Below are 17,620 nucleotides of genomic sequence, written 5' to 3'. Positions count from 1 at the left end.
AAAACAAGAAAAATGCTGATGAAGGGTTTTGCTATTTTTTAAGTTTTGCTTCTTATTTTTTAAGTTTTGCTTCTAGGAAAGCTGTGCTCTTGGTAAAATAAGATAAAGTCTGAGGGTAAAACTGAGCTTCCACTTCAGCTGCCTATGTTGTGTTTGCATTTCAATGATTTATTTGGAGTGAGGTTAGAAGTTTGTTTTGTTTGTTTGTTTAACTGGCCAAAATAACATGTTTGATCATCTATAATTATCCTGCTGTGGTTTAAATAAAAAATCCTTATAACTTATAAGTGTATATGCAATTCATTACTTTTTCAGTAGTACTCCTAGAATTTTGTTGGGGAAAAAAAATAGAATTGTATGGCCTCATTGTTGGTATGGTCCTGTCTAAGTCTATTTTAATTTTTAACCTTTTTGGTTAATGCCTATCAATAATGAAAGGGGAGCAAAGTTTTAAAGTCATGGGGCTCCTACAGGTTACCTTCAAACAGGCAGCTGAGGAGAAAAGAAATCCCAGTTTCCAGTGCTACTAGAAACTCCAAATCTTGCAGAGATTTTATCTTCTATATAGAAAATAAAATTTCTTCTCTCTTTTATGTCATCTGTCTCTTTTCTTGATTAAAATGGAGACACTGTCAGTTACTGATCCGAGAATCCTTATGTTTTTTCATATGAAAGATTTTCTTTTTTTTTCCTCTCAAAGCCCATAGTGATCCCTCAAAATGTGTAAATGTATCAATACTCAGATGACCTTGTCTTTTACAGATTAAAAGAATCTGTACATGTCTTACAAGAATTAGGCAAAAAGCAAACTCTGGCTTTATGAAAGACTTGATTTGTCCACCTGCTAACTTAACTTTTTACATCAAACAAAGCTGTTCTCACTGAAAGTGTCAGTTCTGTGAAAGACAATATTTGCTGTAGTAATTTGCAAGACTCTGCAAATTTCTGTTCTCCCAGACAGGACACTGTGCAGGTCTTTAGGGACATTATGACCCAAAGAACACATAAACACTTTGTCCCCAGTCTGAGATGGGAAATGAACTTTAAGGTGAGTGGAATGTAAAGGTTTCCACAATGCATTTAGAAAAATGTAATCTGTGACTTAATGCTCGTGCTATAATTCAGAAGAAATTCTGTGTTTCTGCCAGATCCATTTTTCATTGTACTTTCTAACCCAGGAAACCCAAAAAGAAAAGCAGCAAAAAGCAAACCTTCCCAAGGCAGAAAATAATAGGAAAATTACATATTAAATATATAAAGCAATAATGACCTCCAAACAGGGTATTTCCTTGGCATTAATGACTGGCTGGGGTTAACAGACTGCAGTTTTCTCTTCCCATCTGGTTCTAATCCTCAGGAAATACTCTGCACTTCAATGTTATTGTTTAGCCATGAAGTCAGCACACTGCTCATGACAATTTAGAGGGAGCTGGTTTTACAGTAATGGCATAAGATAATTATGTTTTTTTCATGCAAGAATACATAAATAAATAAACACACCCTGAACACTGGTAAAGAAGAAGTAAATTTTTGCAGTTCTCTTTTACTCTAAAAAAAGGGAATGATGAATTTTGTGGTGCAAATGATAAATATGGATGTATTAAAAAGAAAATACAGGTTGATGAACAAAAACCCTTCAGGAGCATTTATCTTGCAGGTCTGCCTCAAAAAAAAAATCTTGCAATTTTCTGGTAAAATCACAGTATTTTATGTCTGAATTAAAAGTGTAGAAATTCAGATGCCTAGCTGCCACATGGTGCTTAGAATCACATTCTGAATAAGCAAACGCTCAACTTTACTCTGCATCCATTTCTGAATTATCTAAAGGTGACTAAATTCTCCTCTTTAAAAATGCCTGTATTTTGCCTACGTTTATGTCCTACGGAATTAAGATGCTTCTATGTGTGGCCTGATTGCTACAAGCTATTAATTCCTAAAAGTATCTAATAATATTTAATAATATTATTTAATACTGTATAATTATTTAACTAAGAAGTGTAATTATTTAATTTCTGAAGATATGAGAGCTGACAGGTTTTCAGAAGCGTAATTTTCTCCCTACATTTACACTGTAATGTGAGATGAAATGTGTGCAAGAGACACATTTACCTAGGCACTCAATGCCTGAGGGGCTGGACAGGAATCCTTCGTTGCATTCACATCTGTAGCTGCCAACAATATTCACACAACGCCCATTTTCACAGACACCTGGCTTGGAGCGGCACTCGTTTTCATCTTTATAATTTAAAATTTCATTAAAAAATATAATAACATCAATAAAATTATAATAGTAACAGAAAACAGTAAGAACAAAAATAAAATATAATTACATTGACAACTACCACAGCAATTCATTACAAGAAAATAAATCAGAATTTCTAGAATACATTAACTATTCCACGTAGCATTTGAAAAATATTTTCCAGAAGTGGAAAAATCAACTGATTAAGCCTGGAAAGGGCTTTCAAAGGAGCATTATCCTATTCCATTCCTTCTGTACTTCATCAGAGGACAAAAGCTTTAATGCTTCACAGCTTGTAACAAGAAGCAGAAAACGCAGCAGAGCAAGTTGCAGTCGCAACATTTAGCTGGTAAGTAAAATTTAAATAAAATTGGAACACATGCATGATTTGAGTGACAAATCTTCACTCTCTCATTATCAAGTCTCTGAATACATTTCATCTCTCCCCCAATAAGTCATTATTGAGTCCACATGATATTTTCCTGGAAGTTTATAGTCTTCATGTATTTTCTTCCATAGCTAATGGCACACATACTGTAAGCAATTACACAAATTTTTTAGATGCTTACAATAAATCTCAGGAGAATATCAGGTTCTTTAAAGGCAGAATTATATGCCAAAAGAAATGTTAATAAAGACTATTTTCTGTAAAATAAAAAAAAAATCATAAAGCTGTCTAAAAGAGAATAGTCATTCTCTTGCTGAAAGTACATTTTTATAAAATACTTTTATTAAAAACATTCACTAAGATGGGTATTTAATTTTTTTTTGCCCAGAGAATTTTGCAATGGCCCTGTTTTTTCCTCTATATACCAGAAGAAAGTACAATTTGCTAAAATGTAGGTCCCCCACTCAACTAATTGAGTAAATGATAGAGAAGAAGTGTTTGTTTACTTCCAGGATGCGGAATTGTTTTGAACTAGTTCAAAAGTTTGAAAGTTTCCATATCTTTCATCCTTTATGGCATTTATAGGTGGTTTCAGAATCCTAGGAGTCTTGTTTAAAGAAGTGACACACTATTTATACTAACACTAAAGGAAATGTTGCTTTTTATTTATGAAAATCTTGCCTCCTACCCATAAACCAAGGTTTCATTTTTTTTGACAAATTAATTTTTTAGATGTAACAACTAACTAAAAAAAGTCTGGATTTAGCTTTACAGTAATGAAGTTTTTGTTCTTATTAGTCAGTTAGAACTCACACTGAAACAAAATTAAAAGTTTAAGATGCTTGGCATCATTAGATATCTTAAATGTCCTTCATGAAATTTTATTTTCTGATTTTATATACATAAAGTTAGAAAAAAAATATATATATATAAAATCAGAAAAAAATTATGTGCATAGAATCAGAAAAAATATATAAATTTATATATAAATGTGTGTATATATATGTGTGTATGTATATATATACCTATATAAAAGATTTTTAATTTAGTTTTGCTTTTGTATATTCCATTAGATGCCTCCTTCCCCTTCTAAGCTTTACCTGTGCATCCTTCTCCATCAGGTCTCTGGGTCATCCCAGGAGGACAAATGCACACAAAGGTACCAATCAGATTTTTGCAAATCATGCCTCTTGATTCACAGTCATGGAGACCTTCAGCACACTCATCTAGATCTGGGAAAAAAATACAAATTTTGTGTTTGAACTTTCTTCCAGTCGCTTCAGCTCCTTCAAGAGAAAGGACGTACAGGCTTCCCTAAGTAAAAGCACTGAAGGAAAAGTCCAAAATGTATGATTATATGGAGTTATCTTGATCCTCGTGAGCTGTATCACCTTGTCATGTTAAAGATGAAATTCACCACTGTGACACTCTTGGCTTTGCACTCCCCATCAAGGGTTATACCTGCTGACAAAAACACTAAATACTGCTTTTTTTGTGAGCTCTGAAAGAGCAACCTGCTGGGCTGCTGGCTACATTCCACTGTAGGGGATGAATGCAAGATGCACAGAAATATTTGGATTATGTGCTGGTGATGGAAGGTGGGGAGAAGTTTATACATCAGTCATTACCTTTGCACATCTTTTGGTCTTCCCTCAGCTCATATCCCACTGGGCAGGTGCACTCATAGAAACCGTAAGTGTTGATACAACGAAAAGCACACAGCAGAGGGTTCTGAGCACACTCATTGATATCTGAGCAGAGAGAAACACAACAGGCATTCTCCACCATGTTTCAAAATAATCACCAAGAAGGTTTTATTACACCTATGTTTCTCTTGTCAGCTAAAATTATCTGAAAGGTATTTCAAACCATTAGCTTTTGAGCAACTAGAGAAAACTCAACAATGCTCTGCTTAAGAATAATGGCATAGTATATATATAGAACTACTTGAGCTTAGTATGGCAAGTTAGGGCAGGCCTATTTCAGATTTTTATTATATGCTCATATTTAATGTACTTTTGTGTGGTGAGAAATGTCAGCTTCAGAAAGCAAACTAATTATGATTCATAAAATATAACATTTTTGAGAATGCCCCACATGGGGCATTCCCATTGAGTGTGGGAAGTCCTGTGATAAACTCAAAGCTCTGCTTAAAGCAATTCAGATTTCTTTTCCAATGACATATTTCAAAGCATAGAAACTTTTTTTCCCTCTGAGTTATTACAGCATGAAAAACATGGCTAATGAAGTAATTTGAATGCTGACAAAAGCTGGACAAAAGCCAAAGGAAAAAAAAAAAAAAGAAGAGGACAGGTTACCTTCACAATTCATCATTGGGCCTGGCTCAAATCCTTCGTGACAGCTGCACTCAAAGCTGCCAACCACGTTGGAGCATGTTCCGTTTCCACAGGGGTTGCCAATGGAACATTCATCTGTATCTGCTCATAATGAACAAATGCAGAGTGAAGAGAATGGGGACAAGTTGTGCTTTAAATTCAAGAGCTCCAACTCCTGTAACTGCACCCACCTATGCAATGCACTCCTGTGAAATCCAAGTTGTACCCCATGGGGCACTCGCAGCGGAACGATCCATCAGTATTGATGCAGTGACCATTGGAGCAAATCCCTGGGCTTTCAAGACATTCATTGACATCTAAAAAGCAGGAAGATATTAACAGCCACTGAGCTGATGCATTTCAAGTCTCAAAAAAAGCATTTAAAAAAACCTCAGCACCCTGTTATGTTTGTCTTCAGGCATGCACTTCCAGAAGCGTTCTTTTAACATATTTTACAGGTCAGCCTCTTGTCACCAGGAGCTGTGAAGAGTAAACTGTCACATGCTACAATATCCAAGTGTAGCTTTAGGTATTAATATTACTTTTTATATTTAGAAGAACAGCTACCTTCACGTGTATCATCAATTCCAGGAATAGTTCCATGACCATATGGGCACAGGTCCTGAAAAGCAACTGCAGAGATACATTTTCTTTAATAAACAGAGCAAGTGAGAGACAGAATCATGACAAATGGTTAAAGTCATCCAAAAAGGACCAAAGTTCAGGTCTTTACAGTGCAAACCCAAGAAATAAGTATTTTTCTTCATCTGTCGTTTCTTCCATTTAATTTTACTCCTTTTGCTGAATAATTGAAAAATCATTCTAGAAAAATCCACTGAGAACAAATGCCAGAAAGATCTCTCCTTCCAATGAAAGAAAAGTACAGCACGAATGTGCTCCTCCTTTTCCCCCAGCAACAAATTTTAAACTTTAAATGTGCACCTTCCTCTTCCTTTGGACAGAGCTCACAAGGATCACCCCATCCTTCTCCTGGCATTTTACTGCAGCAACACTTGGCCTTTGTGGTGTTGAAAGCCTTTGGCACTGAGCACTTCCCATTCTCAAAGTTGGTGAAACAGAAGCTCTGACGAGTATCTAGGAGAAGAAAATACAGTTAGGCAGATGATGACTGTAACTGTGATATTTTCTGAAAAATTCCTTCACCAGGATTTCTTCTCCTGGGAAGCTGGGAAGCTTCAGCTTCAGCTTCTCCCTGAGAGGAATGGGATTTGGAGAACTGTTTAACCCAGCATGTAAATTGTTTTTAATTAATGGCCAATCCCAGCCAACTGTGTTGGACCTCTGACTCTCACGGGGTTTTATTATCATTCTTGTTTTAGCCTTCTGATGTCTCCTTTCTCTTTCTTTAGTGTAGTTTTAGTATATAATTTTCTTTTAATATAATATCATTATATAATAAATCAGCCTTCTGAGAACCTGGAGTCAATTCTCATCCCTCACCTCGTCCTGGGGACCCTCACAACAGCACAGCAGACGACCATCTGCCCTGAGAGAAATAACGTAAGACCTGTATTTTTCATACTTTTAAAAAATCAGTTAGCAATCCTCATAAAGATATAAACTGGGAGGGGTTTCCACAGAGTATCTGTTGTCTTTTAGACTGAGTTATTGCATTCCTTGCCCATGAACTCACCAAAGCACCTCCTCCCATTATCGGACAGGACAAAACCTGTGGGACAGATGCACTGGAAACCTCCCGGGGTGTTGGTGCAGGACCCGAAGAGGCAGATGTTGGGATCCTCATTGCACTCATTAATATCTGTAAAGCAACAGAGAAACCTCACCATAATCTCACTTGCTGTGGTCAAGGAGGATTGTTTTGTTTATTGATTGATTGATTAACTAAAGCAAGTTTCCAATAAACTGACCAAGAGTTAAAGCTGTAGGTTTCACTGATTCCTTCAAATCAGATTTTCTCACTGGCATGCACCTTCTTTTCCAAACATCATTCTCTGCTCTTCATTAGACTCAAAATTAATTAATTAATTAAAATATTAAAGGCTGTAGGTTTCACTGACTCCTTCAAATTAAGAGTTTTTCACTGGCATGCACCTTTTTTTCCAAACACCACTCTCTGCTCTTCATTATACTCAAAACAGAAACATGACACAAATGCTTTCAGATTATACTTCCCATAGGAACACTATTTTCATGTGAACAAAAATGTATCCATAGAACATCCAAAGATTATTTTTTAAAATCTGTACCTTGGGAGTTCTTTTTAATTAAAGGTATACTTTTGTCATATACTGTCCGATTCGGGGTCTGAAACTACAGCTACTTATTAGTAGAGTGACACCCTTACTTGTATTTACATGCCCGGATTTATATTTGGCAGTCTTTAACTGCCACTTTCATTGTGTTATTTAAAATGTATTCCTGTTCTATTAAATAATCTATCGTCTATTACCATTACTGTAAGAAGACAGTTAAGGTTTATTTTTAATAGCAGTATATAATGAAATATTATATTAAATAATTATTAAAGGCATAAGTCAAAGTATTAGTATTTAGTAAATCTCTAAGTGCCTGTAAAATTGTGCAGCTCCAACAGCATCAGGTGTAAATCCCTCACTGTACAGGCGAAACAGGAAAATAATATATTAAGAGACACTTAATTTTTCATATCTATTATTCAAAACTATATTTTGACTTATCCTATTCTGCAAATACTAAAATAATATATGAAATGCCTTGCTAATGTAATTTTTAAAGGTAATTATGATCTGATAAATTGTGAGATGTATTTTAATAATCTTCAAAGTACAATGCTATTTGAGTCTTTCACTAAGGAATATTGGAAGAACCATCACAGAAGCCTGTGGCTATATGAGCATTCTACAACAAAAGCCACACTGAGCTTGACCAAAGCATGGGCAGGAACAAGGCTCTCTCCATGAAAATTAGCTCCATGGATGTTGAATACTCAGACTTGTAGTGCCATTTTTGCCCATATTTACTGAATTCTCTGCTGTGCTGAATTTTAGAAAACCACCCTGTTTTCAGCAGGTAAGAAAACAATGGAAATACAATCTTCATTATTTGGAAAATGTAAGTGGAGTGAAGGAAGAAGTCAGGTGGAGTAGAGTCTGTGATGTAATTTCTGAGAAATACTACCTCGACTCCCACTTTCAGAAATTGCTTTTAGGTACAGCACATGGACAAACCACTGCAGCACAATCTGGCATCTGGCTGAACTCTGCAGTAGCTTCCCAGGCTACTTTCTGTGTGAAGCATTCTAAGTCAGCTTATTTCAGAGAAAATGGTAAACAATTTCCCATTATTTCCCAATGGCAAATAATTTCCAGTGATAGCTGTTAATATACAAAGCTCAGCAACTCAGCTGCACAGGAAAGTTGCTCTTTTGAAGTGCTCATTATGACTGCAATGAATGGTTTGGTGCTGAGGCTGTTTCTGTGGCCGTGATGGAGAGGTGGCTAGCCAGACTGTGGAACTGAACAAGTCCTTTCCCTTTTATTCCTGTACAATGGAAGGGAATATATCGCATGGGTAGGTGAAAGCTAAGAATTTTTCTGTGGCCCCAGTTCTGTTTTTTCTGCATACAATCACCCTGAGCTCACAAAGCAATCAGCCACTACCAACCTTCACATCACAGACAGTGATGGATTCTCATAAAGCTGTTTGCATACAACATCAGAGGAGAGTAATGGGGAACATCTGCTGCAAGGGCTGTCAAAATATTAATCTAAGTTTTAGTGCAATCACATGTGATAATCTGGACATTTCCTAGGAGATCTTGCTTCAGATTTTCTGGACACGTGGCAGAATGACAAAAGAATGCAAGCAAGCCCCTTTCATTCAGTTTGGGCAAAAATCTGTCTGGCAGTCACTGATGCTCTCAAAAACATAGATTCTGAGAAGGTACTAAAGTGGCCATAAACAGTAACATTCCTTGAAAACCAAAAGCTTCCTTTATTTTACGTTCATAACTTTAGAACTGCAGGTGATTTGAATTCATCTCAAACATAACTGCTAATATGGAGCCAGCAGCTGCCAAAAGAAATCATGAAGTTGGCAGGCAAACTGAATATTGGTGGCATGACACAAGTGGCTGAGAGAACTCTGAGGCTTAGAAAAATAAATCCTGTTGTTCAAGACAGAAAGTTCAAAACGGTTCCTGTTTCTGCAGCCACACAGATTAGGTGGCAGTAAGAAAAATCTTAAATGCCCAATAAATTCACAGGATCCCCTGCTTTGCTCTGTTGGAAAAGCGATTTGTAATTTGGATTTATTTCTTGCTCTCTGCCACAGCAAATCTTAGCTCAGTGTGTGACATTCAGCTCCTGAACGGCATTCAAGGCTCTAAGTGAGACCTGTATGAACAAGCTAGAACATAAAAATTGATGACTGGTCTGCTGTATCCTCTTTCTCCTCTTAGGAATCTCAGCAATTCAGAGACATTATATAAATAATAACATTAAAATCAGGAAACTGTTGCTAGAAGAAACTGACTTAACTGCTTGTTCCTATAAGCACCATAACTTTTATCAAGATTTTTAAACATCATTTCCCTCTGAAACCAAATGTTTAGTTCATGCATTGATTACCAATAATTACCTTCTGTAAAAATTACATAAATACCATGAGAACACCTGCTATATGAATTATATTTTTTCAAAAGTCACTGAAAGATAAAATACTTATTTTTTTAAAAGTATTTTTCTTTGCATTAATGAAGACACCAATGTTCAAAATAGAGTACTACACAGTACAAAATATTCTTCTGCCTTCCTTTTTAAAATCTCTTCCTGAAGACTTTTCATACCTATTCCCTGTCAGCTTAAGTCAGGAAACATTAACAACCATTAGGGCGTACAACTGCTTTCCACCCAATTAGAAACACATACAAATTCTTAAATTGTTCAGGAGCAACAGTTACAACTTGCCTTACCAATACAACTTTCACTTTTTACTTCGTATCCTGGTGGACAGATGCACCTGAATGAGCCTTCCAAATTCTGGCAGGTACCAGGAGAGCATGAGCCAGGCAGTGCCACACACTCGTTGGTATCTTTGAGGAATGGAGGAAATCAAGAAAGGTTTAGAATCTTGTAATTCTTATGATAACAAAGCATGAAAAACACTGAAGGGTTCTGTACTAATTTTCTTTTTCTAAGGCAATTAACTGCTTGAAGATCAACAACTATTAAAAAAAAATGTGTTTGCATTTCAGTTACCATCATTCTCTTTTGATATTTAACTATTCAGACTGTGTTGCTTCCCTCCACATGGTAGCTATTTCAGCTAATTTCAGCCTATTTTAGTTTATTTCAGCTCAGCAATACTTGAACATCATGTGGTTTCATACTTACCAACACAATTCTTGCCATCCAGAGTAAGCTCATATCCTTCGTTACACAAACACTTGAAAGACCCAATTTCATTGAAACACCGCCCATTTCTGCACGCCTGACCAAAGGAACTGCACTCATCAATATCTGATAAAAAAGAAATAATTATAAATTTCAAAATTGAACCCAAGAAGAGAGAGTTGAGTCCCAGCATACTACATAGAGTACATTAAGAACACATTCAAGTTTCAATGCTTAGTTTTTCTGTGGAAAAGATGCATTTTGTAGCAACAAGAAATCGGCTGACAGCCAGAGGAAAGTAACTCTCACTTGAGCATTAAGATGCACATTCTAATTAAACCACAATTTTTTATAGAGTATTACAATTTCCAGGCTTCTAGCATTGCCTCAGTTACTGCATCTGGAGATATTCAATTACTAGTAAGGGACGGCATGACACCAAGTCTACCAACAGAGGAGAAAATGTTACATGCGGTGTTCTAGATTTTGTCTGGAAGCATATGCACTTGAGTTTCCTCCTAAAAACCTGTCCCTGCCAATCTCAAGTTTTGCACTGTGTAATTTGCTTTCCACAGGATGATTTTCTCCTTAGTAGCAGTTCTGGAAATGATGTTTTCAAATTCTTGTTATTTTGTAGGGTTACTTAGTAATGCAGACTTAAAGGAGCACTGCATAAGGAAGAAATATGGAGGAGGAAGAATAAATGAAAAGGATTTTGGATAAGCATCAAGCTGAGAGAAAAACTTGTACTTTGCAGCACATTCTTCTTACTTCAATTTTTTTCTTTCCTGGACAAGAAGAAGATTTAAAATGCTTTTTAAAAGATGTACTAGTTCTATCCTGAGGCTGAAAACTTCGCTGTGTCTTCCTTCTGTAGCAGGATGGAGTGTAAAGCCTCCCTCTTTCCTTTGCTTATGCTCTGCACAAGGGAGGTCTTCAGGTGTCTGAGCCTGTTTATCAGCCCAGGTTCCTTTATCACAAGAACCCAGGAATTAAAGCAGTCCAAACTCATCAGATATTTTGGTGCCTGTACTTTATGAATGTGAAATAGCAATGCCTGTGTCAGCTCTGCATGATTTTGCTCATTTTAGGAGAGCACATCTGGCTGTTTAGGTTATAGATCAGCTGTCCTGGCTTTCTTACTGCCGGTCTTCTTTCTCACCCTGGGCAAGAGTCAAGCAAAACAGTGAAATAAAGGAATTATTTAAAATTCATCAGGCAGCACTGGTGGTGGGATAGAACAAGAGATGCCTGTGGACTGTGCCTGTAGCCAGAGATGTGCTGTAAATAACAAGGTAATCTAAAGGAGTTCAGAGATGCATTAAAACATCAGTGAACTGAAAGTTGCCCTAGCAGTCCACGTATTTAGGATAATATTATATTATTTCAATTGTCTGTAATTAAAAAACACTTTTAATTCTTTTAAGACATAGCAGAAAGGATTAATCTCTAGGGCTGGTTACAGCAGAAGCTACTGCATTCAATTAACTTCATTCACACCCTGGCATCTCTTCTTTTTCACTGCACACAGTCCTCCTTGGCATGCCAAGCTAGCGGCAATGAAAATAAGAGCTTGGATTGAGGTCTCTTACCCACACAATCATTATTACGAGTTAATTCAAATCCTGGATAGCACAGGCAGTTGTATGATCCAACTGTGTTCTTGCACGTTCCATTTCCACATGGATACTGCTCACACTCATCAACATCTGCAAGGAGAGACAAACTGCAGGTGGGAACAGGTTTTCCCAGGTATGGGTGATGTGTTGTCTGTGCACAGTTGTGGTATCCTGAACTTTGGTCCCTCGTTTCATCTGTCACATTTTGTGTTTGTGCTACAGATTTTTAAAGCTTCTCAGTACACAGAGAAAAACACTACAGGATGTAATTTTGTATGTGTTTTAAAATAAAAGGTACTTCATATTTAAAAATAAATGTGTATGTGTAATTATCTGAAGGCATCCCATCTTTCTGTTTTCCATACTAACATTTCTTAATTTCTTTAACATATACAAGTGACCAGGATTGAACATGAAGGCATCACAGCCCTGAAATGATCAATTGTTATGTACATATTGTACCTCAGAGCTCATGAAAAGCTTTTGAAAATGCAACTCAATTTATGTTAAGTACATAGATAACGTCAGTATCACATCCAGAATTACAAAGACTGCTTAAAAACTTTTGCAAACATCCATTTTTAAAAGGCACTAAAAGTTCAATGTCTCCTGTGTGTTTTACAGTAATTCCTGGAGTTTCATGGGGATCTGGAAGCTATTGAGATTTTGTCCTGACAGTTCTTCAAAATTTTGCATTGTCAAAACAGGTCACTTTTCCAAATATCCTCCTCTAATCATCTGACAAATGTGATTTAGTTTGAATATGAGAAGATTCTAGGCAAATATGAATATATATTACAACATTATTAGGTTTTAAATATCTGTTTAAAGTTGAAATGCATCACCTTTTCATTTTAAAACCCTGTAGAACTAAATAGATTAAGAACTAAGATTATGAACTAAAAGAGCAGGAACATTCTTACTGTTCAATATTATTTCTTGCATCATCTCTATCATGTCATCATCTTCACATGAATTGAGTATAAAGTTACATTAAAAGGGGGATTCTGTTTTTTAAAATGACACATGAACTCAATAGATTTAAATAATTGGAAAATATGTGGTTTTAGCTCCAAGCTCTATCACTCTCTGATACATCCTATAAAATTCTATGTGTTATAAGCCACTATGATGTATTTCTGTGGAAATGTTTCTCCAGTTATGTGGAGCTATCTCAGAATACACTGTTTTGTTCTGAGGGTTTTTTTTCAAATTAACTTTTCCCTTCCAAGGACAACTTCACAGACTTTATTCACAAAAACATACCCCAGAAATGCCTGATTCAGTTTTTTAATGTCAGTATAACTTACTGAAAAAATCAGACTCATCTTCCCTGCTGCAAAGGGGGGGACAACCAGAAAAAACCACACACAAGAAAGAATAATTTCTCTCCATACCCATGCACATAGTCTGATCTTGGGATGCCTTGAAGCCATTGTGACATATGCACTGGTAGCTTCCCTGCATGTCCACACACAAGCCATGACTGCAAATGTTAGGAATTTCCAGACATTCATTGCGATCTATAACAAAAACACAAAACAGATGGTGCACGCCATTGACCTCCATTATATCCTCGTTTTACACAAATAATGTTTTTACAATCCGTTGTTATGATTAAAACCAGGTGCAAAATTATCTGCAAGCAAATCTGAATCGTAAGAGAATTTCATTTTACAGGAAGTGCTTCCCTACACACCTTGAGGATAAAACTACTGTCAGGATTTGGCTGATACCTAGAAAATGTCCTTTAAAAACATCACTCTGTCTTTTTCTTTCTTTTCACTGAGAAATGTGGCTATAAATCAAAACAGCAGCATGCACAAAGGTAACAGACAATAGAAGTAATCTGATTTCTTACCAATGCAGGCACCGTTGGGTGACAGTTTAAAGCCAGCAGCACATTCACAGCGGTAGCTCCCAGGGCTGTTGATACAGTCAGCATTTCTCTGGCAGAGGTTGTCCCCATTGCTGCACTCGTCAATATCTGGAAAACCAAGAGTTCAGGCATCAGAAACCATTCCTGCCTCAGATTTACTCACTGTCTGTCTGTGGAAGAGGAAAACTCAGTCCTACATAAAGCTCAAGCAGCCTGACCTCCAGCCCTGCGTGCTGGGAATGCACACAAAAAGCAAAATCAACACCATTCACCCAGGTCACCTTTTGGATGAAAGAGGATCCCATGAATCCAACTTACCGCGCATCAAAGTCACTTTGGAAATCTGCAACATCTGCCTAAAGAAATTTTTGTATTAAAAAAAACTTCCTCCTTGCCTTTAGGCTGAAAATGTAAGCGGCACAGTTCGCAACTTTTTAGGTTGCACATGTTAGCACAAAATTCTTGAACAAATGACAAATCTCCTACTGGCTTTACAAAACAAAAAACTTTATCAGCTTCTATGAATATCTCTGCCTCTAAAACTGTAGCACAAGAGACACAATTTGGAAAAAAGAATCCAAGATACATTTTTTTGAGAAATTCTAAGAACAAGAATTAAATTTTCTCCCTAAAATAAAACAAAACAAAAGCAATGACTACCTATTTAGAGGTATTACAGAAAACATTTACAAATCTTATACAGTGCATGTGCATCCCTAATAAAGACAAGCACCTAAACTGATTTATAACCTCAAGCCCTACAAAAGCTCAGAGTCTATCTCTTAAATTTTGAAAACCACATTAATTAAATGTTCGCCCACCCTTTAGGATAAGTTTAAGGGGACTAAGGAGAAAATAACCAAATTTCAAGTCACCTTCACAGACCAGGAGCAGGTCATTGTAACTGAATCCAGTGGGGCACTCACAGCGGAAGCTGCCAATCTGATTGATGCAAACTCCATTGGCACAGATTCCTGGGATTTCCTTACATTCATCAATGTCTGAAAGGCAGAGGAGATACTTCTAAGTACAGTTCATCATGTCTTTACACACTGCAAGGATTCTCATTTTCACTGCGTTTAAAACTGAGTTGAGATGTTCCCTTTAATCCACAGAAATTACACACAGGTTACAAAACCACACATATGCCCATTGTGACAGAAAATGGCACATGAAGTTCAAGAACTGATCAAAACAGAGTTACACTAAATATTGGCCAAGATGCAAAACTGACAATCCTGCAGAGAAGCTCCGCAGTATTTTTGAAGGCAAAGTTTTTTAACTTATTGACTAAAACTCAAAATCATGAACTCGAATGGTGGCAAGTGAACAAAACAGCACAACAAAATGTAGAAGTTAAAAACAAGAAGGAAACATTTTACATAAAAATTGGTCACAATTTGTGTCACCACTGGAAGTCCAAAATGAAATTTGACAACTTTATATATGAAATGCTTATTTTAGTTAACATTATGCAGGCACAAAAACATTATGCCAAACAATTTTAGGATAAAGTAAGAGTGGTGAAACTTACCAACAGCTTTTCCAGTATGGATGTCAAAAGTGAAGCCAGGAATATTTCCACACAGGCTCTTGAATTCAACTAGAGCAAAATATAGAGCAATGCATTTTCAGGGAATGCATACATCTCCCAATAATTACTTGTAGTCTTCCCAGCTACTCCAGAGCTGTTTTAAGCCAAATCTACTCAGGAGAGCAATTGTTCTTCTATAGCTTCTACTGAAAATTCAGACTGCCAAAATATTAATGCAACTTGAAATAGCAACATACTTTCCTCAAATCTTTGCAGTTTTTGGCACATGAGTAAATGTTTGATTTGAGAATGCAGTCATACAATCAGGTTTTGGTTTTGTTTGGCTTGTTCGGTTGTTTTTTTAAACATAAGTCCTTACGGTTTATTCCTGTTTTCTAAGAATCTGTAGTCAGAATCTACAGCAGCATTTTCAAATATGAGAAATAAATGTAATTTACCAGTACCTGTGCTTCTTTCACAATACTATCTATTTTATTTTCTCTGGAATTACTTCAGATCAGTTCCTCTGAACTGTTCAGCAGAATTGAGATTGTGCTTTAAAAAGAGATGCTCCAAAAGCCCCACATTTTTTTAATATGCTCCTTCTATATCCTCTTTTTGCATTTGGAGAGTGGGAAATGCTTGATGTGTAAAATAAATTAAGCTACAGTTTTCTAGGAAAGCTGTTTTAAATTGAGTGGGTTTGCAACATACAGAGAAAAATTTCTGGCATGGATTCTACTAATTTTTGCAGATGAGGCTTCAGCGGAAGAAAAGCGCTCTCCAGGCAAAAGGTTATTACACATTTACAGCAATAATTTTTATCTAGGTAGAAATATAAAAAATGAGAGGCCTACAACTATAAGCATGTCAAAACTGCGTAATACAACCAGAAGAATGTGTACCTGTTTGAGGGAAATGAAGCAATGCCAGTGTGAAGACACAACCAGTTTGAATGAACAGTTTGCAAACAATAACCATGCACGTTTTTAGATCCTATTCAGCACCTTTTTAGATCCTATCAGCATTCATGCTATCCAGAAAAAGCATGTTTCAATATTCAGTTTCCAAACTACTGCCAAGGAAGCATTTCAAGGTGTGTGGCAGGTTATTTCTACATTCAGGGAATTAGGTTAAAGTGAAATATCCTTCAAAAAAGTGAGTAACATTTACAAAAACATCTGATGGACATAAAATTCAAAGGGTTTCTGGAAGTTTAATATCTGCAGACCTCCATGAGTGCTTGGTCCACTGTTGGTGCTGCTGAGGACCTACAGGAAAACTCTTTACCCAACAGAAGGAAGGGTATAGAGCCTGCCTTTGATTTGTCTCTAAACCTGAAATGCTGACAAATTATTCTAGCACCAAAACATGAAAAACAAAGAGCTCCTTCTATATTCTTGCAAGTAATGCTCTTTAATCTGGAGCAGTTATAGTCTTTACTGGCTGTAGTTTGAGTTTCTTACCATCTGCATTTTAATGGCATCTCCTCAGCAGCTCACGATTCTGAAAAGTTTAACTACCATTATAAATTGAATAATTCTTGCCTCCTTTACACCAAACATCCCAATTTTTGGCAAATTTAGGTAATCGCTGCTCAGAAGGATATTTGGCAGAAATCTTTTCCCACATTCAGACATATTTGGTCATTTCTCTAGGCCAAGCAAGATCCAGTGTATCTGAACATCAGCATTTTCTACTTTCTTCTGTCCTACTCTTTAATGCCTGCTTAATGTTCACCCAGGTTATTTTTGCAGTGTAGGGTAAAGGGCTACAGAACTGTCTCCCACAGTGCTTTACCATCCAGCAATTTACTGCCCTTTCACAGATACATCTTTAATACATGCTACTATAACAATACACTAATATATTTTACACACTACCTATGTGTAAGATTTGAGGCTTAGCAACTTAGCTCTTTCCTGCAAGGAGATTTATGCCATTTACTGCTGTTAGTAAGGCTGTGAGTAAATAACCCAGACAAAAACAGAGCCCTGTGCTCACTACCCTGTCCTAGTGGGACACTAGGATCACCTGTGTGATCACCTGCTTCCATGATAAGACACATCAGGTCTGGGAGTTTGAGGAAGGATCCTCCAAGGATTGAAGAACCTCTTTAGTTCTATTATGCTACCTCCATGTTTCATGAATTTCAGTGAATTCAGTTTTTCACAATTTTTCTCCCCAGTCTTTACTGTGTAGAGAAAGGGTATATAATTAGGTAAGGATTGTATGAAAATATCTTTATACAAATTGCCAAAATATCCA

At 36.5% G+C, this 17,620-nt stretch overlaps 1 protein-coding gene across 3 annotated transcripts in view; it reads right to left on the bottom strand.

The window, feature by feature from the left end:
* FBN2 (fibrillin 2) overlaps positions 1-17,620 on the bottom strand; it is a 123,210-nt gene that overhangs the window by 9,387 nt on the left and 96,203 nt on the right. For all 3 annotated transcript variants that reach the window (XM_058823252.1, XM_058823253.1, XM_058823254.1), the window contains 15 exons: positions 15,353-15,421; positions 14,694-14,819; positions 13,801-13,926; positions 13,337-13,462; positions 11,913-12,029; positions 10,321-10,446; positions 9,900-10,019; positions 6,621-6,746; positions 5,909-6,061; positions 5,534-5,599; positions 5,158-5,283; positions 4,949-5,068; positions 4,259-4,381; positions 3,731-3,862; positions 2,110-2,235 (listed from right to left, as the gene is read on the bottom strand). In XM_058823252.1, coding sequence (XP_058679235.1) covers positions 2,110-2,235; positions 3,731-3,862; positions 4,259-4,381; positions 4,949-5,068; positions 5,158-5,283; positions 5,534-5,599; positions 5,909-6,061; positions 6,621-6,746; positions 9,900-10,019; positions 10,321-10,446; positions 11,913-12,029; positions 13,337-13,462; positions 13,801-13,926; positions 14,694-14,819; positions 15,353-15,421 — 1,782 coding nt within the window. The remainder of the gene's footprint in view (positions 1-2,109; positions 2,236-3,730; positions 3,863-4,258; positions 4,382-4,948; positions 5,069-5,157; positions 5,284-5,533; positions 5,600-5,908; positions 6,062-6,620; positions 6,747-9,899; positions 10,020-10,320; positions 10,447-11,912; positions 12,030-13,336; positions 13,463-13,800; positions 13,927-14,693; positions 14,820-15,352; positions 15,422-17,620) is intronic.

The sequence above is a fragment of the Ammospiza caudacuta genome, chromosome Z, assembly GCF_027887145.1.
Source record: "Ammospiza caudacuta isolate bAmmCau1 chromosome Z, bAmmCau1.pri, whole genome shotgun sequence".
In the NCBI taxonomy this organism is placed as follows: Eukaryota; Metazoa; Chordata; class Aves; order Passeriformes; family Passerellidae; genus Ammospiza; species Ammospiza caudacuta.
This window is presented reverse-complemented; position numbering and strand designations above follow the sequence as displayed.